General features: G+C 39.4%; 1 protein-coding gene across 3 annotated transcripts in view; it reads right to left on the bottom strand.

Moving 5' to 3' along the window:
- Nucleotides 1-25219, bottom strand: part of adam23b (ADAM metallopeptidase domain 23b) — a 35184-nt gene extending 9965 nt beyond the window's left edge. For 2 of the 3 annotated variants that reach the window (XM_079254401.1, XM_079254402.1), the window contains exons 1-23: nt 25020-25219; nt 23879-24096; nt 23575-23651; nt 19612-19675; nt 18697-18779; nt 18493-18556; nt 15562-15634; nt 15153-15220; nt 14916-14981; nt 9947-10015; nt 9569-9735; nt 8178-8262; nt 8007-8094; nt 6627-6678; nt 6273-6372; nt 6116-6187; nt 5948-6034; nt 5781-5861; nt 5596-5646; nt 5416-5479; nt 5213-5318; nt 2112-2231; nt 1821-1989 (exon numbers count right to left, since the gene is read on the bottom strand). In XM_079254401.1, coding sequence (XP_079110527.1) covers nt 1821-1989; nt 2112-2231; nt 5213-5318; nt 5416-5479; nt 5596-5646; nt 5781-5861; nt 5948-6034; nt 6116-6187; nt 6273-6372; nt 6627-6678; nt 8007-8094; nt 8178-8262; nt 9569-9735; nt 9947-10015; nt 14916-14981; nt 15153-15220; nt 15562-15634; nt 18493-18556; nt 18697-18779; nt 19612-19675; nt 23575-23651; nt 23879-24096; nt 25020-25095 — 2100 coding nt within the window. In that variant the 5' untranslated portion in view covers nt 25096-25219. The remainder of the gene's footprint in view (nt 1-1820; nt 1990-2111; nt 2232-5212; nt 5319-5415; nt 5480-5595; nt 5647-5780; nt 5862-5947; nt 6035-6115; nt 6188-6272; nt 6373-6626; nt 6679-8006; nt 8095-8177; nt 8263-9568; nt 9736-9946; nt 10016-14915; nt 14982-15152; nt 15221-15561; nt 15635-18492; nt 18557-18696; nt 18780-19611; nt 19676-23574; nt 23652-23878; nt 24097-25019) is intronic. The other variant, XR_013771599.1, reaches the window with a different exon arrangement.
- Between the last annotated feature and the right edge of the window lie 1521 nt (nt 25220-26740).

Genomic DNA, 26740 nt, shown 5'->3' with positions numbered 1-26740 from the left:
AGGGGCGGGAGGACGGCGGAGGGCGACCCGGCATCGGACCCCCGTTCGTGGGGACAGCGGCAAGCGGGGGAAAGGCGGCAGTGACCGACGCAACGTTGGTCTGGGGAAAGGTTGGGGAAATCCCCTGATCCGACGGGTGGACCTGCGTGTCCACATTCCCGTCAAGAACCGAGAATTTGTTGTTTAGGAGAATGGCGGAGGACGACGACACCGGGTATGGAGCCCCACCGGGATTCCTTCTGCGTTTGCGGACCACAACCTCAGACCAGGGGGTTGCCTTGCTCGGAGTAGAGCAGGAGGGCCGGTGACAGATGGAGGAAGAAGGGTCCCAAATCACTGTGTCCCTCAGTGCGGCAGTGGTATTTTGAGGTTGCTCACCGGTCTGTGTGGTCTCCAGCCAGCTGGACAGCGTCGGAAGCCGCGACTTAAAGGAGGCCAGCAATGAGTCCTTCCTCCGCAGCTCATCGGAGAGCCGACCAACATCCTCCAAAAGATCGGCTATCTTTTTCTGAGCTTTTATGAGCTGCTTCTCGATTTCCACAGGTAAGGGAGTGCCAGTTTTTATGAATTCCACATTTGTGGAAGAGAGATTTCTCATCACCGGAGACGCTTGCTTTTGGCGTTCTGCCATGGCCGCCATGGCAGAACGCCAATGTATGAACCTTATATAAAATTCTTGTAAAACGATAAATGAATTATTCTTTCATCCTCATACATTATTCTACTAGTTTCTCTGTTTCATTTAGCTGTGTTAATTGCAGGGTGTTGATCTGTGCAACAATTGACCCAACATTAGCACTGCGTCATTAGTTGATCATGTTTGCAGTCTTGCACAAGTTCACACAGCACAGGAACTTGTTAAAAGTGCAGTTTATCCAGAACTAAAAAAGTATTTGGAGAGCACAGACCGCTGCCTACAGACAATTTGCACCCATATTGTAAATTCCTTTGTCCACAATTCCTTCCAGCTCAATCCCAAAATTTTGTGAGATCTAAGTTTGACAAAGGCCCACAAGAAAATAAAAAAGTTACAAAAATCTGCCAGGTAGTTTTTGCATAACAAACAGATAAATGGAGGCAAAAACACAACCTCCTTTGCAGAGGTAATAATCTGAAAAAGTTTGTGTTCATAGTTAGTTATTTGAACTTCTAAATGAAGTTGACTGATTTTGATGAAGAGCATTTTTGTAAGTTACACAACTTTGCTTCAAGAAGTCAAATTCATGTTTTTAGTATTATTGTAGAAACTCTGTTTCTGTATAATTAAAACAATAATAATAATTACAAAAAAATGCAGCACTCAAATAGGTTTACAGTTAACATACATCAGTTAAAAATAATACATTTTTTAAAACCTGGCAATTGCTGCAGGATATATGGATCAGCGCCATGCTCCACTAGGAGAAGGTCAAAGTTGGCCCTGCTCTTTGCAATGTAACTTCTCTATGAATGCTTACTTTCAGTGTGCAGTCTGTCTTCTTGTCTGTTGTCCTGTCTGTCTGCAAGCTGCCATTTTCACACACTAATTAAATTATACTATACTGCGGAGATCCAATGACAAATGTTGCAGTCTCTCAATTAATATGACAATGAAAGTATCATTTTCCACTTTACCAAATTACCAAAGTTACTGGAATTCAAGTTGGCTCGATATGACACTTCTTCTGACAAAAGCTCCAACTATAATAATATGCCTGTAGAATTGATCACTGAACATAAGGAGTTTAGTTCTTCAAGACCCTCGAATCACACAAACCTTGTGCAAACAATGAGATGACTGGTTTCTATAACATATACCTGTCAGATATACTGGGACTCACCCCATGGGCAGAGCACACCTGTCCATTCTGTCCAATGGGACAAGTGCTCATGTTTAGTGACTGGATGGGCAGACACTTGCGGTCAAGGCACATCATTGACGGCCCACAGGGAGTCCCATCCTCCACGTAGCCTAAATCGGTGTCATCATCCAACAAGACATGGGCACCACTGAGTGAGAGAGGTGAGTATGGATGAGAAAGGTAATCAAATTGCTTCAGAAAATGAAAAATAAGACTTGTCTTTCTGCATCTACGACACAACAGGTGCAGTAATGAAGTAAACGTGTTTACGTGCACTGTATCACGTTGCCTTGGTGATTGAAGGAGGTGGGAGTAATGTCTCCTTTCATCGTTCCAATGCGGGGGATTCGCCCCACGTTGGTACACAGAAGATAACCACAGAACACATCACTGCAACAAACAAAGAAACGCCACTTTTTAATTGGATGCAGATTATGAACTCTCAGGCTCTTTGCTGTCTCACAGTTGTCTATCACCCTCATAAAGTCCCGCCTGAAACTAGGAAATATTTTAAGTCATGTTTTATTAGGAAGGTACCACTTCCTTCCCCCTCTTCCCTCTAATTGTTCAACACAAACTGAGGGCAGAACATTTGATGTAACCACTGGTTAGTTTAGTTTTTGTATAATCTTTGCCAAGAACTTAATTAAAACAAATGTTTTGTTAAGCTGCTTCCAGAAAACTCCAATTAAATGTCAGTAAAAATGCAAGCAGGGCTTCTCAGACTGAAGACAGTATTACTCAAAGTAGAATAATTATGTTAAATGATCATGCAACTTCAACGTAACTGTAACTTTCTGACCTTAAAATGTGTTTTTCTGACTTATTTTGATGGCACTATTACATTTATTATACATATTTGTGGAGTCATAATTGCGTAGCCACATCACAAGGCTCAGAAACCACACTTCATAACTTCATAACTTTAATTTCCAGGACACTGTATCACATCACAGCAGCATTTTGCTTTATGACACAGGACTTTTACAGCTCGACTCACCTCAACTTTATTTATAAAGCCCTTTGAAACAACCAGAGTTGGAACAAAGTGCAGTACACAATCAGCCAAAACAACAAAATAATAAAACAGTTAAAAGAGAGATAAATAACACAAAAAAACAATAGATCATAAAAGGAATAAGAAACACTGTTTTGTAACAGCCATGAAAAACACTGTGGTATATTATTAAAGAAATGCAAGAGGAAGCAGGTAGCGATAGAGAGAAAGCGACAGGGTAGATGATAAGACCAGAGTTATCATCTGACTGACTTTACAGGCTTGAAAGAGCTCAGAGTAGAGACAGGATGCAAGGCTAGCTTAGCCTCCATCAGGAGAAAACCTGCCAATTCAGTAGTGGATCTTTAAGGGGGCTCTATTATGCTATTTCTAGTTTTCTGAGCTTTCTACGGTGTTATAGTGTTGAAAACTCATCAGACATAAGAGCGGCGCCGTTTTTTTATTACCTAAATGCATGTTTGAGTTTTCAAGCATACTCTACATTCAGTTTCCATGGTGACGGAAATGATTGGTTTTTTAGTTTTTTTTTCTACTTCAAAATTTTAGTGATGTCCCGGGCGAGGGACTCAGTGATTGGTCACGTTCTCTAGATCGTGCACATTCACGAGAAGAAAGCTACACCCATCTTCACTGCTTAGTATAACTACTCCTAGCAGTTGACCAATCAGAGGCAGCCAGCAGGCAGGACATAAGGCGGAGCTTTCGCTGTTCACTTGTTTCTGGCAGAGGCTGATCTGAGAGGATCAATACAAAATGAATGAAGGAGTTTGTGAAAAATATGTGATTATTTCTTGCCCTTCTGGACTTGCATATTAAAATTAATTAGACTGAAATGTGCAAGTTAGATAAACTTTAATATTTTTTTAAAGGTAGGGTGGAAGATGTTTTCCAGAAGCATTTGTTAGTCTGAAGAAATCGGTTTGGACTTTTTGAATTGTCTATTTTAAAAATGTAGCTTGCTCAAGTTGTTTTTCCAAGATTTCTTATCCCACCTTTAAGTCATTTAAAGTTGAGGTAATAGATGAGGAGGCTCACATCCAATCGTCCCAATAGTGCGCAGTTTCTGTAGATGAGGAATATTTAGGGAGCCAGTTTTTCTTCTCAGATCAGTGTTTATTTAATTTTCTCACAATGAAACAGGTGGCTTAATATCACCATTTATAAGCCCTGTCCTTAACAGTCAGAGTTGGTTAATGCTTTCTGCAACACCGGCAGGTCCTTCTTAACCCTGAACCGTGTTAATAAATGGTATAGTTTTAATAAATGCAGTTTCAAGTGGGAAATTAAAAATGAAAAAGGACTGCATGGTGGCATAGTGGGTATAGCACTGTGGCCTCACAGGAAGAAGGTCACTGGTTTGATCCATCCAAAGACATGCATGTTATGTTAACTGGTTACTCTAAATTGTCCCTAGGAGTGAATGCTGAATGGTCATTAGTCTCTGTGATGGACTGGCGAGCTGTCCAGGGTGTACCCTGCTTTTCGCCCAAAATTCTGCTGGGTTAGGCTCCAGCTTCCCCGTGGCTCTTCATTGGATTAAGCAGTTAGGATAATGAATGAATGAATCATTTAAAAAAATAAACATTTTTGATTAATTGCCACACCCACCCACTCCTTACAACTAGGCTTTTTAAATCACCTGTTCAACACTTGTTGTTCATCGGACCTCGTTCCAAGATAGTTGTACTTTCCTTCTCTTCCTTCCCTCATACTCACCATACTCACTCACCCCCAGATTTCAGTGTTGTCGCCTTCATCTCTCAGCAAGCATGCTGCCATTAAGCCGAATCGGTATTAAAAATATTCCTAAACCTATCTGTATCTGTGAAGGTCCTTTAAAAAGAATAAACACTAAACTGGTTCTGGATGTTTAAACATGAAAGCTGTAACATTCTGGCGAGACTTGTCGGTCTCTATAACCCCACTCTCAGCCACTGGAATAAGCAGTTCTTTGCTCTTGCCCAGCAAACAGTAAACCACAGTAACACAAATCGGAACAGCCAAACCCCAAATTGCTACCGGATAGGTGAAGTTAATAGACGACACTTCCAATACATTTCACAATCCTCACTCTGTTCTTTAGAGCAAAGAGCCATCTTTTCGGCTATGCTGGGTGCTTATGAAGTGGTAATGGTGAATTGACTTGTACACTACATGTCACAGTCACCCATTCACATACAAACTCAAACCCTAATAATAACTGCAAGTCCTGTTATGATGACAGAAGTGGGCAGAAGGGAGTATTTTATGCTATTTAACCAACATGGCACATTTTCCACACAATGGTAACCTAAACACCCATTTTCTATGAAAGAACCTTCATTATAACATCCATATTCAGCAATAAACTCACTGTTTGCTACACTGGATCCATCTGTCTCCATCTTTTCCACAGTTTCCCTTCTCTGTTCCTTCTGTGTTCAGCTTCTCATAGCAGAACTTTTCTGAGCCTCCAGCCTCTGAAACAAAGAGAGGACAGATTAACCTTAAAGTCAGTCTGTGACACTCCGCAAACACAATCTAGTTCAAGAAAAAAATCAAAGGTGTGTGTCTTACTTGAGCCCCAGATGTATTTACACTGGTTCTCTCTGGTCTTGCATTCTCCACTGTAGCAGCGACCCTTCGATGGAAAAAAAAAAAAAAAAAGAGTGAATTTTCCTCCTCAGTTTGCTTTTCTTAAACTTCTTAAACTGCTTATCTGTTGCAAATCTGCTTTAGTATGTCTTGGTTTCTTACCTGGTTCACCTGACAGAGGTACCCATCTTGTTTATGCAGATTTGGGGGACACTACAAAAAAATAAAATAAATTTTAAAAAAAAGAAGGGGGAATACATCTTTTTAATTATCTACTTCAACATTTCAAAAAGCATAAAATGAACAAGTTGAAGCCAAAATGAATAAAGAGTGCAGCATGAGAAGACCTGTCCAGAGTCTCCAGAGCAGGTCTCTGAGATGTCACAGTCGTTCACAGCATAGCGGCAGCTGTAACCTCGCGGGTAGAACTGGTCAGAGAAGCAGAGAAGACAGCTTTTAGGGCCATTCTGAAATAAAGACCACAGTATTCTGGACTTTAAGACCAAGCTCTTACCAGACATGTGTTATTGCAGCAGGGACCGTCACTGCAGTGTGCCCCATTGGCGAGGGAACACTTCTTGCAGCATTCCTTGTAGCAGTCCTAAAACAACATGAAGAAAAAGCATTTCACCCACCTGAATAAACAAGACGACGGCAAACAAATGAGTGAAGAGAAACTTACTGCTCTCAGTCCACAGTCACACTCCTCTCCCACTTCTACAAATCCATTCCCACAATGCGCTGCCTCAAACAGCTGCCAAAAGAAGACAGGTTGGTGTGATGCGAGTGTGTGTGTTTTGTAACATGTTTGGAGAGGGGGAGAACAGTAGGCAACCAACCTTGGTTGGCTTGTTAAACAGACACGAGCCTCCGCCTTTTAAAAGGAACTCTTTGTAGTCTGAGATGCTACATTTGGAGAATCTCTGTGGGTGTTGGACGCTGCATGGGGAGAGGTCATCAGAGGGGACAAAGGCATGGTTTGCTTTAATGGAAGGAGCTGATCATGACAGCTTTTCTTTTTAATGAAGAATAATGTCACCTAATGGATCATTAGCATGTTTTTTAATCATTACTAGCCATCATCTTCTCATTCCTAAAGTGGAATTTATTTTATGACAGAGTATATATGAACAATCAGCATTTGTTGTCTCACTGTCCCTCTTTTTTATGTTTGTGTGTAAGCTGGACATTACCCAGTGTCCTCCATTATGCAGCCGGTCCACTGGTTTGCACAACCACATTCCTCTGCAAGAAGAGAGAAGACCATTTATTTAGAGACAAGAATCCGTGTTCAGCAGAGGATTTATAACCTGATGTCTAAGTCATTCTGCTGAAACAGACAATTGCTTCAACCCTAATGACAGACTCACTCTTAACCAGTTATGAACCAGTTGTCCTGATGGTTAGTGTGTTTTCAAGCCATCAGTTTGTGTCCTGTCATGTGTTTGATGGCTGATTTGTTAAACACTTTGAAACCACAGAATAAAAGTAGGACAATCAGTGCAATAAATAGGGATTTGAGAATTTAAGGTAGTCTGACTTTTTATAACTAAAGGATTTAACACTGTAAAATTAAAGCAGACTGTTGGTTGATTTATTGTAGATTGCAACCATTGAACGACAGCTTAAAGGACACAAGCTTTGGTTAAATCGGCATAGGATATTGACTCATTTCAGTCATTAATTCATTAATTAAATCAAAACTAAATCATATCATCACATAATTTGTGAAAAGAGCAAATACAGGATTGTTAACCATTAAAGTGATATAATACTGTGTCATGATCAAGCTTGCGATCTACACACCTAGCAGAACATGTTTGAGCAACATGACAGTCTATGGTGATAAAATGCTAGTTATAAAGTAATGACAATGAAACAGTCTACCTACTTACTTTAAGGTGTCTAAACATGCTTGGCTTTCTGATTTACAACGCAGAACCCAGCAACATTTCCACCAGACTTCTGACTATTATTAGTGAGCGTTAATAGCACAATGCCGTAACCAAAGAATAATGACAGTCAGCATTCAGTTTAACCCCCAATGAGCCTCACTTTCAGTAAACCAGTCTGTCTGCCACTGGCTGAGCAATATTCTGGGAAAATGAAGGAAAGATATGATGTTTTTGTTTCTACAGCAGTTAGCAAATGATTTGCATTGGTCAGAGGAAAGTCTGCATGACTGAAAATGAAAAGAAGTTCTTTTGTTGGGGAAAGGAGGATGAAGCTGGAGGGTGGTGGATGATTACCGACTTCAGACACTGGTTTTTAAAGTGTCCCTGTTCCAAAACAATTGACCCATTTCATTTGAGTCAGGCGCGTTGGAGCAGGGACACATTGAGAACTGGTGGGACACGGGCCCAAGAAGTCCAGATTGGTGTTCCCTGCTTTAGAGAGTAGCTGGTGCCACTGAACCTCATCAGTGAATGTGCTTATAGTTTTGGATCAAAAGAGGTATATTATGTCATGTGTTGCCACCTTACATGACATGAAGATTTTTAGTTTGACCCTGACCTTTGTATTTCTACCTTACTTACACTAGCAGTGAGTTAAGAACTGTGTTTTATATATACTTCTCTTGGATTCTGGGTCCCACTGGATGCCCAGGTTCTGTGCCAGGCTCTGGGATAGAAACCCTACCATGGACCAGGTGGTGCCATACTGTGGGGAAAACAAAGGCCAGAGATTATAAAGCTGCAGTGATGCATGTAGAGTGACACTGGATATTTGACAGTAAATCTGACCTCATTGACCCCCACTCCATGGCTCACAGAACACATGCCTCTGAAGTATGCAGTGCTGCTTCTGCGGTAGTGGAAGGTCACATTTCTATGAGAGTGATAGGGGACAAAAAGGAGATCATTATAAACACGTGAAAGGCGGAAAAAAAAAGAGGATGTCCAGCCAGATGAAAAATATGAAAAGCTTTTAGCATTAGCGCCTATGAAAAGGAAATAAGGAGCCCTAAAATAACGTTTTTATTTCTTTTTAACAAAAAATATACTATTCTGAACAACCATAATGTGAAGTAATTTTCTATATGATCTTATTAGTCTTGTGTATTCTTAAAAGAGGAATTTTGGTGCACCTTTATTTACAATGTGCCTTCAGTTTGAAGTTTGAGAGCAATCATTTATTTACACCTCTCTAGAGGTTGGAATTTGCTGCTGTGCTTGAGATCATTGTTCTGTTGCACAAACCAATTTCTGCCAAGCTTAAACTGTCTGGCAGATGACTCGACTTGTACTTTTGTAGAGGAGCTCATGATCCGCTTAATCACTACCAAGTGTTCGGGAACAGTAGCTGCAAATCATAAATCATCACAAATCAATAGCTAGGGTCACAGTTGGTCCGTTATGTTTGTGCTGATATATATTGTGTTTGCTAAAACATGTGCAATGCAATGGGTCAACATCCTCACTTTGGACCTATCTGTCCAAAGGACATTGGTCTGCAGGTCCTGTAGTTTATTCAATTGCAACTTTGCAAACCTAAGCAACGGTGCTGTGTTCTTTTTTAGAAAGAAGAGGTCTTCTCCTGTAAACCCTTCAAAACAACCCAATACTTGTGTCTTTTTCTAATTCCATTGTGATATACATTTAGATTTAAATGTTTAGTGAAGTCTGAACAGTCACAGACCCGACAATTTCTCATAACGCAATACATTCTGACATTGGGGTGACTTGCTTTAACACAGACTCTGAAAGTTTGGCCACAGCCCTACATGTTTCTATTTCTACATATATGAACTCTAAATTGTTTACAAATGGCCTTATAGCCCCTCCAAGATTGATGTGTTGCAACGTTCGCCTCTCTTAGATCATTGCTGATGTGACATAGTGTTAACATGCACCTGAATGCTTCAGACCAGCAAACTAGAAAAATTTCTGCTTTTATAAAGATGGGAACACTTACTGATGTCTCACAATGATAAAGAATCACCCCCAAAAGGTAATGGAATCTACGTTAAACCAAGAGCCATCGTCAGAAAAAAAAAATCCATCCAGTAGTTTTTGTGCAAAGTTGCTAACAGACAAACAGATGTAAACGCTGGCAAAAACAGAACCTGATTGGCGGAGGTAAAATTGAGAAAACTAAAGCAAAGCTGGACATACAGATGAAACTAAGAACTTACGAGAAAAGCTGAACAGAGTCAGCATGCAGCTTGATGCTTTGCTGCCGGTACTTGGAAAAATCTTGCAGCATTTCCAGTGGCATCACACTTATGGGGATGTGATCTCTATCTGTCCAGATCTCCACAGCAACGAGCACCACGCGTGTGTGCAGCTGGTCTTTGAAGATCTGCCATTGAAGTGTGCCGTGAAAGAGAAAAAAGAAGGACAAGAGAGAAAGTGATGGCAGAGACACAAAGAAAGTAGCACAGGGAGAGGAAAACAACACCAGGTGTGAATTTGAATTTGTGGCACACTGGGAGCAAGGAGGAATACGTTGGAAATACATAAAGCAGTTACATGGCACATTTTCCAGAGGATGATCTAAAAAGCTTACTTACACTATCCACAAAATTCACCACTGCCTTGGCAAAATGTTTAGTGTGCTGCCTGCTCTTGTGTCGTTTATACTGCAGACAAAAAGAAAGACAAAGAACAAGATGAATAAGCTGCAGTGTATTTACACCATGCACACTCTGTAATGCAAAGTGTGCCCCACTCAGTGACAATGCTCCCTCTTGTGGGGAAAAAAGCAGAGTATGTCTGAAATATTAATGAGTGGATAGACAGCAGTTCCTGACATTTTATCTGCATGAACACTTTTTTTTTTTTTTTTTTTTTTTTTTTTTTTAGCATCAGGCCAATTATAATAACTGCTTTGTTTAAAGAAAGTTAAATTATAGAGAAACAGTAAAGTTTTTTTTTCTTTCATTACTTATTTTAAGACTGAGATTTTTCTAAGTATCTGTTCAGTTGCTTTGATAATTTTACTGGGGTCAAATATTTCTGGCTGCCATCATGGTATGGAGAGCACAGGCTTGGAGCAACTCATCAAAACATGCCAATCTGGCCACTCATTCTGAGAGCCATTCTGCTTTACTTTCACCCTCTGCATGTCACTGTTTTCAAAATTTCTCCCACCACACAAAAAAAAAAACTTGGAGTTGTAACTAACAGGCTGACAGTGGAAACGCTGATGAAGATTTTGATGGTGAAAAAGGCAGACTGCACAGCGATGGTGAGCTGTATTACTAAGAAGGTTCCTGGTTTGATTCTCAGCAGGAGCTTTTCAGTATTTCTTCTCTATAATTTCCTGTCAGTCCAAATATATGCGTGTCAGGTTAACTGGTTATTTAAGACTATCCCTGGAAGTAAGTATGCATGGTTATTAGTTTCTGTGATAGACTGCTTCTTGTTTGCCTGATGGCATCTGGGATTAGGCCCAGACAGCCACAACCCTGAACAGGATAAAGCAAGTATAGGAAGTGAATGTATTGATGCTCAATGGTCACTAAAAATTGAGAAAACACTATGACTTACAGGCCAATATCCATTCTGAACATGGATTACAAATTATACACCTCGATTATTGCAAAACGACTAGAAACATTTGTTACAGATTTAATTGACGAAGACCAATGTGGATTTATTCCAGGTAGACAAACTCAGGATAACATTAGAAGAACCATACATATTATACATAAAATCAATAGAGACAAAATAAGTGCAGCTTTAATAAGCCTCGACACCGAAAAGGCCTTTGATAGAGTAGATTGGGAGTTTCTGTATCTAACACTGGAAAGATTTGGGTTTAGTCAAGACTCAATAAGAGCCATTAAGGCAATTTATCAGCAACCTACTGCAAGAATTAAGGTGAATGGCTCTTTGACAGACCGTTTTGAATTACACAGAGGCACGAGGCAGGGTTGTTGCCTCAGCCCGACACCCTTTGCTCTGTATATAGAGCCCCTGGCCCAGGCAATTCGACGGGATGAAAATATATTTGGAATTACGCTTGGAGAAAATGAGCATAAAATAGGCTTGTTTGCAGATGACATTATGTTATATATTAGGGAAATTGATACCAGACTTATAAAACTATTAGAAGAGTTTAATTCATACTCGGGATACAAACTTAACATCACAATAACACAAATTATCCACTTTAATTATTTACCCAGAGAGGGAATTAGGAATAAATTTAATGTCAATTGGACTACTACAACAATCAAGTACTTGGGGGTCAACATAACCAAAATACCAGATTTACTATATGAAGCTAATTATAATCCACTTACTGAGAATTTGAAAAAGGATTTGGAGAGATGGTCCACGTACCCATTGGATTTTGCTCGTAAAATAAGTGTTATAAAGATGAATATATTGCCAAGACTTTTGTATCTATTTCAATCTCTTCCAGCAGAAATAGCATTGCAACAGTTTGTAGCATGGGACAAGATAATGTCAAGATTTATATGGGGGGGCAAGAGGGCCAGGATACGTTTCTCCACACTCCAGCTGCCAAAGGATAAAGGTGGAATGTCTCTCCCAAACCTAAAACTGTATTTTCAAGCTGCACAACTTAAACCTCTGTGTTGTTGGTGTGATAGTACTTATGAGGCATGATGGAAAGATATTGAGAACTATGTACCTGTACCTGGTTATAAGATCCAAACAATACTGGGGGAGGAGAATCTGAACAGTGGTCTTAGAAACCTTCTAGACCCAGTCACTATATTCTCTATAGAAACATGGTTCTCTCTTGTTAAACAACTAAAATTGGGAAAAAAAGTACCAAATTACTAAGGTGGATTGCACTAGATGAAGGGTTTAAACCAGGTACATATGACTCTGTATTTAAAGACTGGATGAGGAAGGGACTGACTGCCTTTTGTGTGGCTACTAAAGACAATAGGATGAGGACTTTTCAGGACATGAAAATCACATTTGACTTAAAAAATCGGGACCTGTTTAGATACCTTCAGTTAAGAGATTATTACAATAAAGAAATTAGAGAGACAGTCTCTGAGGATGTTAATCCAATCATTGAAATAATTAGTGCTTACAACCAAAATAAAACTAAAACAATTTCAAGACTCTACAATAGTTTAATAAGTAATCTCAAGACCACATCACTTTATGTAAAAGCTAGGTGGGAGCGAGAACTGAATGTTACAATAACAGAGGAGGAATGGTACGAAGCTTGTGCATTACTACAGACATCTACTAATTCAATGACCTGGAGAGAATTTAACTGGAAAGGTATCATTAGATTCTTTTTTACACCACATGTGAAGAGTAAACAACTCCAAATCCAACAAGCTTGTTGGAGAGATTGTGGTAGTGTGGAAGCTCACCACACTCATATCTTCTGGACTTGTCCTAAAATACAATCATACTGGTTCTCTGTCAACACGGAAATACAAAAGGTTCTTGGATATAATATCCCAAGAGAATGTACTGTGATGTATTTGGGGAATATTAGCAAAGTAGTACGGGGTGAGGACCAGTACTTAACTAAGATCCTTCTATCTGCAGCACGGAAGGCTGTAACAAAACTCTGGCTCAATCCTAAAGCCCCGGATAAGTACCAGTGGACTAGCATTATAAACAACATATCTCAGATGGAGAAACTAACCTTCATTATTAGGTTAAAAGAATCTGAATACAATGAAAAGTAGAAGAAGTGGATTTCTTTTGTAAATTTGGATACTTAATTATCAAACTTGTCTGGAGCAGGTTATGTATATAAGGTAAATTGCCTCCTGTGGATTTGTGATACGTTTGCATATCATGATATCCTGTCTTTCGTTTTTTACACGAGTGGCCTAACTTTAAAATACATTTGTGAATTTATCTTCATGTACTGTATATAAATCAGTAATTTAGTTTTTGTTCTTTTCTGAATATTGGATATGACCTCCTCCGACTCCACACCTCGTTCTTTTCATTGTTGTTCCGTATTTGTCCTATATATGACAAAATCTTCAATAAAAATTAAAGTTAAAAAAAAAAAATTAAATTAAATTTTTAAAAAAAAATTGTTTTTGCAAATTTGATCCCCTGTCCAGTGGACATGTGCATTAATAGTGTCAGTAACTGTTTGTGAACGATATGAGCAGATTTATACATTTTACTCTTATTACAGAAGGTTTAAGTGGCACCCTCCCTCTGTACTAACAAACTGTGGTGGACATTGGTCTGGTAATAGAACAAAACAACAATATTTTTCATTTTAAATCATTTAGCCACATCATATAAGCGTAGGGCACTTGAGGTTAGCTCTAAAATTTCAGAAGAACCTTTTACTATTACCTTTAAATTATTCCCAAACGAACGTCACACCATCATAATGCTGCCACCACCATGCTTGGCTGTTAGAATTGTAGGATTTTTCTAGTTTGTACACCGCACCCTTTATTCACCAATAATAACAAGGACCTCATGGCCTCGAAGTACACAATTTGTTTCATTAGACTAGTGGAAATTTCTTTAAAAAGCGTGCCAAGTGCACAGTGCAGCCCAGCTTTCTCTGCTCTTCTTTTAAGGGGAGTTGAAACTAGGAGCATCCAGCACTTAAATAACCCAGGGGAAATTTGAGAGAACTGAAATGATCATTTAAGCCATAGATATTTTGTATTTCCACTGAGGTCTAAGAGAAGGGTGGATGGAGTAAATGAAATAGCGAGTCGTGAGTCACTCCTGCTGCACTGGTCACACAGCAACCTATAGAGATGTAAAACAAGGAAGTGTGCTTCAGTTGTGCTGGGGATGTTTTCTTTTGTGCATTAGAGTAGATTGGTGGTTAGAAAATTCAGAAATTTACAGTTCATTATTTACATTTACTTTTTATTACCAGTGTCTGAACTCTAAGAGCAACAGCAGACACATTTTACACGGTTATAATAAATGAAGAGGTTGTTTCAGCTGCATTCACAAAAATCACTTCATGTTACACATTTCTGCTGCATTTTCACTTTATACAAGAGAACTTAACTACAAATGAACAACCAGAGTCTTGTAATTTAATGCTCAGATTCAATTCTCTCTTGTCAGTCCTATCTTTCTGAATCAAAGCAGTCGATCATGATGCTGCTCTTAGTGCTTATGCAACGTCTCCTTGTGTTTGCAGACTGTAGCAACATTTACTGATGTGCAACTCCAAGTTAACATATTTTAGGATCTGCAATAAATATTTAACTTGAGACGACAGAAGACAAAAAAAATCACAAATGATATGGAGGGAATACTTTAACAATCAAACATTTTGTACAATGAACTCTTAAAGAACCATTTTCCAACTAAAGCAGCTTTTGGAGATTAAATTACACCCCAATCAGTCTGTTTAGCACAAAGTTTCTTTCTCTGAAATGCAGGCGGTCAAATAAAGACCCGATTTCTTGGAAAGGTTCCTGCAGTCAAAATGCAGGAACTGCATTTTTCGCGTAATAACCACAAACTAAGGAGCATCAACCAAAAATAAATCAAAATACGAACCATAAAGCTAGTTTTTACAGTGAAATCACGTACCATATTGTGGTCACAGACAATCATGACTTCCAAATACTTCATCTCTTCAAATACATTGCGAGGCATCTGCAAAACACAAAAGCAATGACACCAAAATTCCAAGCTTGTAATTTGGAGCTTCAATCACAAAAGGTTTGACTGCATGTGGACCAAAGTGAAGTCATCTTTGTAAACACATGGGAAGGAGAACCAAGTTTGTCTGCATCATCTGAGAGAGATGTCAAATTAGACACTTACTGCTCGCTTTTTCCTGCGCCTCAGCCAGGATAAGTCATCCAATTCAGAGAGGAGCTGCTCCTCCTCCTCTGCAAATAGAGACAGGGAAACAATGACTCTTCAACACACATAAAGTATTTACAACAGCGTAGGCTTGTGTGGTGTGTTTAAGCCAACGGATATGGCTTTTGTGCATGATATTCCTTCCAGAAAATGAAACATTTTTGTTCTGCTAAGGATAAGGTCAATTTCTCAGACGTTCTCACTTTCCAGACTGGTAAAATGTAAGAAAAGCTCAACCCCAATGTGCACTTGGATGTTTGGTTCTAAAAACTCAAGGTTATTTGGTATCAGAGTCATTTGGGTGTGGTGCTGGGCAGATGAGGACAAGTTTATGTAAGAAGATGGATTATAATAACGGAAATGTTACCCAGTTTCCTCAAGTCATTGTTCCACAGGATGGAGGCTGTTCTATTAAGCTTGTGAGGCCTTGCAGCTGTATCCTGCAGGAAGCAAACGTGTGAACAGAGGAGGGGAGAAGTGAGATGAGAGGCAGAATATACTGAGCACCGTTCAGCAAGATAAAACTTTCATCCAAAAAACAAGTATAAAACTACTAACACGCTGGGAATTTAATAATATTTAAATCTGAAAAAGCATGTGTTTGTAAAATAGCAACACATTTTGAATGTCTGCATTTACATATCAATTCCTATTGTTTCTAGATTGTTAGTTTTTATCTATATCTCTAGATTTTAACATTTACTTAAGTCTGTAATTCTTTGATATGACTATACAGTAAGCTAAAGGATTAACACACTATAGTTAAAAGAAATTTTAGTTTGGTTCTGTATAGTTAATAAAATAGCTAATTTACTTTTAAGGCTGATATTGGGCCACTTAAACAGTTAACACAGGGGCAGTGAATTACTAAAATAAATAAGTGGAAAAAAATTAGAAATACAGTAAAAATATAAAGGAAAAAAAAAAGTATTGTAAATATAAGTTACCATATGAAAACATAAGTAATTATTTGTTGTCATTTTTATCTTTGGAGTGTATTTATGTTTTATGTAACTGTTACTTTAAACTTACTAACAATAGTTTAATCATTACCTCGGCCCAGGAGGTCCTGTTTTTACTCGCCATTTATCTGTTCATGTTCAAGATCATTTAAAAAGTTATGAACGAATTTTCATGAAAATTTCTGGAGTTGTTGGAAATATGAAAAGAAAGAATTTTTTAATTTTGATGGCAATCCAGATCACCGTTTGTATCCAGGAATTTTTTTAAAAAGCCTTGATGGAGGTTTGCGCTCTTCAAGTGCTTTTTTAGTTCTTTGTCATCTCAATGGAGCAGGGTGGTGATTCTATATTGTTAAGTAAATTAATCAGTTAGGTAAGAGGTATCTGTACTCTCTTGCTGAGGGGCACTGATAAACAAATGAACTTTGCACCAAAAGTTATTAAATTTGTGCTCTGTTTATTTTTTTCCCCTCTAAATGAAAAAATCCCAAACACCTTCCATAATACTAACTCTTGTATTGGTAGACAGCCTGATTAGTTGCCTATATAACAACAAATAACTTAAAAAGATTGTGGTTCTATGAATTAGCAACACACCTAAACCTATGAATAGAGCACCCCAAAAAAATATGCCAGAATCCCCAACACTACGCACGTGTTTTGCTGTGCTGTTCAATCAACAGAACCATGATCCTTTCAAGTTATAGCTCATTGTAAATTTGACTGATCGGGCTTGTCAAAAATGTATAATACAACAATAACTGACTTGACTGAAGGTGGGAAATAAATAATTTATTCATTCATTTTCCTAACGGCCTAATCCAATTCAGGGTCACGGGGAAGCTGGAGCCTATCCCAGCAGTGTTAGGGCGAATAAAGAAATAAATCAACCAAACACAATTTGGTTTACTTTCTGTTTCTGTTTATAATCAATATTTGATTAATAAAATACAAAGTTTCAATAGCAGTCTGCTTAGATCACTTAAGCCATTAATTACCAGCACCTTTCAAGTAAAACACTCTGGGCAGAAGAGTATTTACAGCCTCAAAGAGCTATGGCAGGTTGTCTGTTGGATTTTTTTTTATTCGTTGTTCAACAGGTATTTTTGTGTGTTTTGATTATTTAAACTTAGATTGATTTGGAGCAAAAGTTGTTCTACTATGACGAGAAGGAGTGATATCGATCATCTGGAACTGAGGAAAATAAAAACCAGTTGCTACATGTAGCTCAACTCCCGAAACCCACGGTAGCTGTGGTGGGAAAGTATTTTCAAGTGGTGGTAAGTTGGTAATGTGTGGCCACAAGGTCGATAACTTGTGGCCTCAAGTGTGTAATACAGGGAAATGAGAAATCTGAAGAAAAAAAGACAATATCAAAAACATCAAGGCAAAGATATTACCAGATATTTAAAATAGATCGATTTGACTTGATTTGCTTGCAATAATTGGAGTAATTATAGATATAATTATTCTGCAGCATGCGTAATTGAAAGTTTTTATAATTGCACTGTCTGAAATATAGACAATTTTCTAAGTCTTCATCAAGCAAGAAGCTGGCAGGACCCTGTGAGACCAGTTACAGGAGCGTCCTTAAAAAAGGTCCAAAGATTCTTGTCAGGAGTGTGTTCATTTGTGTCCTTTCATCTCCAGATTTAGATTCTGTAACTATGGATGTAGTCTGGAAACTAGATTGCAGATTAAAAAACAAAACTAAAACTGGCAAGTTGATTGAAATAAGTTAGCCTGATGGAATTTCCAAACATGAGTCCACTGATAGCTTTTTCTGCAAAATTAGGTTTCAAAGCTCAACCCAAGCCACATTGTTAGCTGTCAAGTCAAAATATACAAACATTTATTATTTATTTAAAGTTACTATAAAGTGAAAATTAATTTTCAAGTTATATCATACTGTTTTATAAAGATGTGGCCTAAATTTAAAATCACATATCCACACTTTTAGATCATTATGAAAAAAACTGACATTATTCCCATTAATGTCACCTGATAGTTTCTATATTTATTAAATAAACCTGTGATTAGTGTTTTTTTTAAAAAAAAAAACAACAAAACATTTAGGCATGAATCCATAAATTTACCAATCTAAATAATGTTCATATACCAGAACTGGTAATAAATTACATTTGTGATATCTCTTTAGCCAGACATGCGTCACTAACTCATCCTCTTCCTTTAAAAACAGGAGTATCCGTTAAGAGATCAGGATATCCTCGACTGCAGTAATAAAAACATTTCCAGCAAAGCGTGCTGTACTTGTGCATCATAGGTGTCAGGAATTCACTCTGATGTGTTTTGCACTTCTAACAGAAACAACTCACAATTGAATGAGTCTGGTGTAAGGGCTCAATTAGGTACGTATGGACTCCATCATCAAACATCCCGCTGCCAAGCAGAGAGAGAGAGAGAAGAAAAGGGGGAGAGGCCATTCGATAGTGAGTCAATGCGAGCAAAGGAGCACAGATGAGTACATCTAGGGATATTCTGAGCACAGCTGATTGCGCACGGCTTTGTGTTTCACTTACTGCAACCCGTTGCAGGTAGATAAGGCCACGTGGGAGTTATCACTCCCTCTCACCTGGCCGTGGTAGTAACAGTGCTCACCGCCCTGAGGGAAGAAGACAGAACTAATGCATCACAGCAAAGCAGATTTGCTGGCAGATCACTCCATTGTACATTCAAAGTGTCAGTTCTTCCTTTAATAATCATGTGTTTGAATTTTCATGCGGTTCTCGGAGGGTAACAGCTTGTGTCACAGATGTCGGTTTGGCTAATTTGGACTGCATTCCTGCAGGAGGTCTCAATCTATGCTTGTTAAGATGTGAAGTTAAAAGACTGAACTGTGGCTCCTGGCACTGCTTGAGACTCAGCTGTCTGACCCAGGGTGAGCAAAGGACAACCCCTCCCTTAGCCTATATCTCCATCTTTCTTCCTTTCTGTTGCTCTATCGCTGCCTCTAACACTTCATCCATCTCACGCTGCACTGATACTGCAGAGTGCTTTCCTTCCCTTGTCATGTGACCAGAGCTCCAGCAGGAGGCTGCAGGGGAGTGAAACCCTGCTGATTCAGCTACAGTATGCCCAGCCCAGCTCTGTGCCTGAATCAGCAGCAGCAGGAAGCAACTCTCATCCCCTCGCTTTACCTACTTCCTCTCCTATACAAGCCTACACTATCTATCTATCTATCTATCTATCTATCTATCTATCTATCTATCTATCTATCTATCTATCTATCTATCTATCTATCTATCTATCTATCTATCTATCTATCTATCTATCTATCTATCTATCTATCTATCACAATACATCCACATACACATACATTAAAAAATATATATATATCTATTTTGCTTTGTTCAATCAACTTTATGAATAAAAAACAAACAAATAATGAGGACTGATTGTCACCAAGTTACAAAAAGAAAGGTATTTTACCTTACCTTTGATATTACAGGCTTCCCATTTTCATAGTGGATCTCAACATAATCTGAAGACAGCAAATCACTGGGAAAAAAACAGAGCCTAAGGTTAGTTAAGGTGGAGGAATGTTACAATGAAGCCACAGGGGAAGCCTGTCCACCTGCCTTTGCTTTTTCTGACTCATCATGTGGTTTAAAACTTACTGTAAGTACTGATTTGTGTGGCGTACGAGAATAGTCATCACTACACTGGTGCTTGCACAAACACTTGTTGAAAAAACAAAAACAAAGAGCAGTGTGGTTGTGGTGTCAAATGCGACATGCCTTCAGGAAAAATTACAATGCATTTGGTCCTGAGGATGGGGATTTAACCAGACAAAATAAGCGCTGCACAAACAACATATTTGCTCACATGAGCAATCTCTTAAAGCATGTAAACACAAACAAACAGACAGCTGTACAGCAGTCTGAAGTTTTGGTTTTAGCTCCATCTTCCCTGTATGTGGTTTTGATGTATTTACTGTATTGCTGCTGATCTGAACTGCTACTGGTCTTGGTCTTGGTTTAAATTTCAAATAAACTTTTTCTAGGTTAAATACACTAAACAGACAAACAAAGAAAATTGAGTGATAACCCATGGCCGCATCGTACAGCTTCTCCAAATCACAACACTGCAAGAGGCGCATGACAGGAACAGAAACAAGCACCATCCAACCGGAAGCCGCCAATGACGCTTAATGTTGTAAATGATTGTGAGGCATCAGCTTCACCTTGAACACAACAGTCCTGGCAGCTCCTGCTGCCTGACTCAGCGCCCCTCACCGTTACACACACTCAATCTGTTAGCTGACTTCAAGAGGCTGAGATTTCTGCCACAACGACGCTTTTTTTTCTGAGTAACCTTGCAAATCAACAACACTCTCTTCTCCGTGGACATGTAACATTGTCGCAGCATGAAAAAAAAAAGAGCAATCTGACATTCCTGAGTGATGCTTAGCAGCATGTGAGATGGAAATGCACCAGTCAAGGCAGTCAAGGCGTGAGCAGAGTCTCCGAGAGATTCCTGAGTGAAGGGCTATTTTTAGCTTCACAGATGAGGCAGGGCAAGAAGCGTGGGCCACTCTTTGCCTCTTGTCTTGGTGTTGATATGAATGTGTGTGTGTGTGTGTGTGTGTGTGTGTGTGTGTGTGTGTGTGTGTGTGTGTGTGTGTGTGTGTGTGTGTGTGTGTGTGTGAAGTTTGTGGAGAGATAAAGCCCTGGAACACGAGCCCCTTAAGGTGTGTGTCTGCTTGAATCCCTGAGTTGTGACTGTGTGGGGAGACTATGGGAAGGGAGTCCTGCCCCAAGGTTCCTCAGTCAACAGTAGACAGACTGGCACAATGCAGCAGCAGCAGAGGCAGCGGCTCAGGAAAGCAAGAATGAGGTGAGGCAGAGAGAAAAAGGGCTACAAGACTGCAGGAGGCTTTCACTTCTGGTGCCAGATCAAATAAAAACCTTGTAGTTGCACAGAATGCTCCCATGCTGTTCACCTAATGCACAAATCTCCTCCTAATCTTCAAAAAAAAAAAAAAGAGAGATGCTCAAAAGATAAGTCAGCTGCACCAAAGTGTTTCAGGTCCACACAAATTAAACTACAACATCTACACAATGCACTCTTTTTCTTACTGTAAAACTTACAGCTACTTGCTTGAATTATCTCTCCTCCAGTGTGCAATCCCAGGTACAGCAAGAGGTGAGCAGATAAAGTAGCACCCATTGGCAGCTTGCAGACCTGGCTATATTTAGCTCAGTACTGTCGCAGCTACAACACTAAGCAGAATTTAAACCCCCGTTCTCACACACAAAAAAAAAAAAAAAAAAAAAAGGTATCTCACAGATAACCTGCACACTAACAGCTGGGAATCAAGGTCACAAGCTTTGCTGCTGTTTTATGTGCAGAATAACATTTGTACGATGTGATGCAGCGTGTGGGTCGGTCTTTGCTGAGACTGTCTGATCTGGGAGCAAAACGAGAAAATTAACTCTCTGCTCTTCCGCTAAAGACATCATCGCCTCCCTGACACATTATGACCTTCAAACAAAGCAGATCTGAACAGACTGATGGAGCAAATAGAAAAAAGATTTGCTCCAGACAGCTGCTGATTTTTTCTCTTTGTAAGTGCCCATGCTGCCGCTTGAATGACACTGAAACTACTACAAAGATACCAGAGCAGACAGATGTATTTCAGACGTCTACTTCATTTGTTCGCCTAATCAGCTGTAAGAAACAGAGACTTCCATTGTCCACTCACAATGTAAGAAAATGTAGAATCACAAAAGTTTACAACAGAATTCAACCAGGAGTGTAAAAGCTGGTTAGCCTTTTTATGTCTTTGTTTTAAGCCATCATATATGTAGACAGGCTACTTTATGCAGGGAGTGGATCAATATCATTGAGTGGTTGGAATGGGACAGTGATGGCAGACCACAAAACGATGGTCTCTCTGCTCAGTTCAGAGCACACCTATTAAGACGTCTAGCAGTCTAGCAGCTGGAAAAAAATTAAAAATCCATGCAGCACTTAGATGCCAGCATGCTGACCAACTGAATTACTCTTTCTCTGATTATATCCTCTCCTGCCAACGATTCTTGAATCGCTGATTTGACATATAATAAAGATGACGACAATGCGTTTTATTTAAAGCGTGTTTCCAGAAACCCTTCCAGTTCATATCAAGAAATCAAAGTAAACAGACACAAAAACAAAAGCAAATGAAAGCAGTCTCAGGGCATTATGAAATAAAGCAGCAAAATGAGGGTGATGTTCTAGTAAAAATACAGCAGTCAGACATATGAATTGAAAAAAATTAAAGGTTTTAGGTTAGTTTGAACAGGTGTGTTGTGAATTTAGATTTATAGAGAGGGAGAGAGTCATTATTACAGAAGTTGGTACAAAAGGAATTCCAGAGTTTGGAGCAGAGCAGCTAAAATTCCTGCTACCCATGATAACAATGGGGGATGGAACGTAAAGAGGAAGAAGATGTGATTGGATGAGAAAGTCCAGCGGTGTGGATCAGGAGGGACAGGTACAGGAAGCAACATGACGGATGGCTTTAAAAGAAAGATTTTGAGCAGAATTTGGGAATTTATGGAGAGCCAGTGAAGCTGTTGTGGGACAGGGGTGATGTGGGAAGACGTGGGGGTTTTAGTGATGATGCAGACAGCAGAATTCTGGACCAGTTCAAGTTCATCAGGATTTTTGAGGTAGCTGTAAAAGAAAGGCATTCCAGTTGTCAAATCCGGAGGTGACCCGGCTGTGGACCAGGACAGCAGTAGAGGCAGGGGTGAAGGCAGTTAATGTTGCAAAGTATGCAAGTGTGCAGACACGGCTATGTTACTGATGTGAGCTAATGTGAAAATTTGATGATATCACCCTGACTCTTTATCTGATGGGAAAGGGGAACTGATGAATTGTCAATAAGGAGCTGTTTGTTTCAGAAAGAGCTGAGGTGTGCCGATGAGAATGAGCTCAGTTATGTTGCTATAAAATTTGAGGAAATTAAAGGAGAGCTGAGGCTTGAAGTTCTCTAAACAGTAGGAAAGAGAGGGAGGTGGAAAGAAGAAGTTAGATTTGCCAGAGATGTAGCGCTGAGCATCAGCAGTGAAAATAAATGTTGTGTTTCCAGAAGATCTTGCCAAGGGGTAGGATGCAGGTGGTGAGGAGAAGGGGGGCCAGGACAGAGCCCTGGGGAACGCTTGTAGGGGAGGGTTGGGAAGAGAAGGACTTGAGATGAACGAACTAAGTGCAGCAAGAGAGGTGGGATTTAAATCATTTTTACATGATCATTTGTCTGACAAAGTTCATACACACAGTGTCCACTTTTAACAGTCTGACACAACACAGGGGTGAAGATAAAGAATCTTCCATTAGTCACCAAAGATGTGGAGAATCAGAAAAACTGTTACCTCTTGCCAATGCAGCTGGATAAGATGGTCAGGACTTACTTGTTCAGTGTTAGATCCAAAACAAATCTGGACCCAAATGCCTCCAATTGGAAACTTGCTTGGGCGAGATGGACTGTCTGTAAAAAAAAAGAAGAAAGACGATCAAAGGAATGTTTATGGAGCTTGTGTTGGGGTCCAAAAGAGAGACTTTCCTCAGCATCAAGACATATTATAGGGAAAGACATGAATTGTGTAGGTTAACATGGCTGTGTGTTTGTATGATGACCATCTTTGCATTGCCTCACACTGCAGTAATCAATAAAATGGACTTAGAAGTTTCCAGCACATGCTGACAGAAGCTTACCTGTCCCTCTGTGGCTTGGTTCCTGGCCTGAGTGTTCAGGTCATGGTAGGTGCTCTCTGAGTCCTCATTTAGGTAGTAGATTAACCGTGATGGGTAGACGATCGCTTGCTCTACTGCATGGTGCGTTGTGTTGTCTGTGGGACGTGCTGCAGTTGCCTGTTGGTTCAGCAGCACCGTCACTGCGTCCTTCTCAACCGTGTTCTCTGCTCCTTGAGTAACTGCAAGAGAATTTCCAGAGTCAGAAACTGCAGAAGTTAAACGCATTCATCCAGTAGCTGAGCATTTTAGCCCGCATTAGCTGGATTTAACCATAAGTTCAAGCAGCCATGCACATTAAACAACTTTGGGTTGAGACTTGCAATCCATAAAATAAATAAAAAATCTCCCACTCAGGCGTCTAGAGATTTTTAACAGAAACTATCTGCATGATGAAATCATAATCAGGAGCACCTGCATCCTGTTTGGACTTGACAAAAGCTCTCTATGGAAAAGTCCCAGTAACTATGGATAGAGTAATAGTATGCCAAAGAATATTTCATATATCATGAGAGTAACTGCAATCTCAGCAGAAGAATGACTAGAAAAAGGCAGATGTTAGGTAGCAGGAGTATCAGAGCCTGTAAGGTTTTCTGTGTAACAATGAAGGACATAAACATCCTTGTGAAGAAGTGCCTTTGTCTTTCCAACTCAAACGATGTGTGATACATTACAGAAAATAAAAACACTAAAAAAAACATTAAAGTTGATGATCTGGACAAAAGCCAAGGCTGATTTTGTCTTCTTGAAATTTGACGGACAACATCTTATTTTGCATTTCAATGAAGGCGCGAAGGTTCGATTCCACATAGCACCTTGTACACCACAATGCACTTGAGCAGAAAGAACCAGACATACTTTTTCTTTTTGTAGTCTGCCTTCATGCAGCATCACGTTGGAGACGGCGCATATGAAACTGAATAATTCCCTGTGATGTTTGGATCCACGCTAACATATGAACCACGGTGCACCACGAGAGATCGTTTCACAAAGCAGTGGAAGTGGAAGTCATATCCTATCAGATCAAAGTGACAAAAAAAAAAAAAAAAAAAAAGAAAGAAAGAAAGAAGAAGAAAAAAAGCCAGCAGGCTCTTGCAATACGTACCGGATGAAGCTATTGATGGATGAAGCCAAGGCGTAAAGACGCTGACGAGCGAAGTGGCCAGAAATATCAAATGCATGATTCATATTTGATAACTGAAATATCTCTATATCATCACAACGACGCGTTTGATAGCTCGCGGCCCATCGTGGCGTGCGGGGTAGGGGGTGGCTTTCTTCACAGATCCATCCAGGAGACACCGGGCTCTGATGCTGCAGTAGCGGCTGAGGTGGAGTAGGGGAGGAAAAGGATGGGGTGGGGGTGAGGTGGGGGGTGGGAGGATGCGCGGTGGCCAGCCAGCAAAGCAGCAGGCTCCTCCTAGATGATGTCCTTCCTCCTCACAGGCCTATAACAGCCAGATGACGGTAGCAACTCGTCTTTCCCCATGAATAAATAGTACAAGATATAATATAACAATGAAACCGTAAATAATTATTATTATGATTATTATAAACGATGATTACTGTGATGATTAAAATCATTCACACTGAAAACGTTGCTTGCTTGAATCATTACAGTTTAACCCATAAAGACCCAACCTATGCAAAAAGGACCAAATAAATCAAATTCTTTCAATATGAGGTCTTTATTTGTCCCTTAAATAAAACGTCCAAAAAAAAATTTTTTTTTAAATAAAAAATAAATTACCTATTCTATTTCGAGGGGATTTTTTTTTTTTTTTTAGATCATTTATTACAACTTGATATGCCAAAATGTTTATGTTGTAATCTTCTGCTCTCTGTGTCCTTTAAGGGGCAGAAGACAAAAATCTGTGTTTCACAGGATTTTGAGCACAGTTTGTCCCATAAAATGTTGCCAAATGTCTGAGAAACAATATGAATATGTGTATATGTCACGCTGAGTTCTTATGAGTTCATTATAATATTCAGTATTACTCAATCTGTTTTACATATTAACAAAAACTGCTTCTTAAAATCCACAAAAGCAGTATGACTCGCAGGTGAAAATACTACTTCCAATATTTTTACTTTCAGTAATGTGAAATAGTGACACCCTCTTTCATTTAGAAGACTTGACCTATGCGGGCATAATTTATTTATATATATGTTTATTCATAGCAGCCAGGTGCTGCTTATTAAAATGAACTTGATTAACTGATCATCAGTAAGTGTGAGTAAAGCACTGGTTTTTTGGCAGTTTCATGGTCTACAGTGTTCAGCTCTGGTCCTCGAGGGTTACAATCCTGCAGGTTTTCTATGCATCCATGCTCCAACACAGCTGCTTTAAACTAATGAGTCATTATGCAGACCTTTACAGGCTGTTAGATCCTTTTAATTTTAGTCTGGTGTGCTGAAGCAGAAATAAATACAAAATCTGCATGACGGCAGTCCTCGAGGGCTGACTTTGGACACCTCTGGTCTTGAGCTTCAGATGATTGATAACCCAGTGGAGGAGAGAGAAAAGCATTTATCTAAGACAAGCAACTGTTTATGCACATCAGTCTGTGAAAGGTTGTAAGGCCATTGCCAAACAATTTGGAGTAAATATCACAAGTAAGAAATACTCTAGACAACTGGCAGTCTTTAAAAGAGTTGACGTCATAGCAAGTTCAAGCCAAGGTCGGAGTACGCAAATGCTCAGAGAAACTGCAAAAAGTTCAACAGCAAATTTCAAAGATAAAGATAAGTGTAGCTTGTTTACAGGGATAGACTAAAGAAATGCCCTTACTCCCCTTTTCTCTGTTTTGTCTACAGACCTCAACT

This window comes from Telmatherina bonti (genome assembly GCF_933228915.1).
Source record: "Telmatherina bonti genome assembly, chromosome: 15".
NCBI classification, from domain to species: Eukaryota; Metazoa; Chordata; class Actinopteri; order Atheriniformes; family Telmatherinidae; genus Telmatherina; species Telmatherina bonti.
Note: the sequence above shows the minus strand (reverse complement) of the source record. Positions and strands in the feature narration are given on the sequence as shown.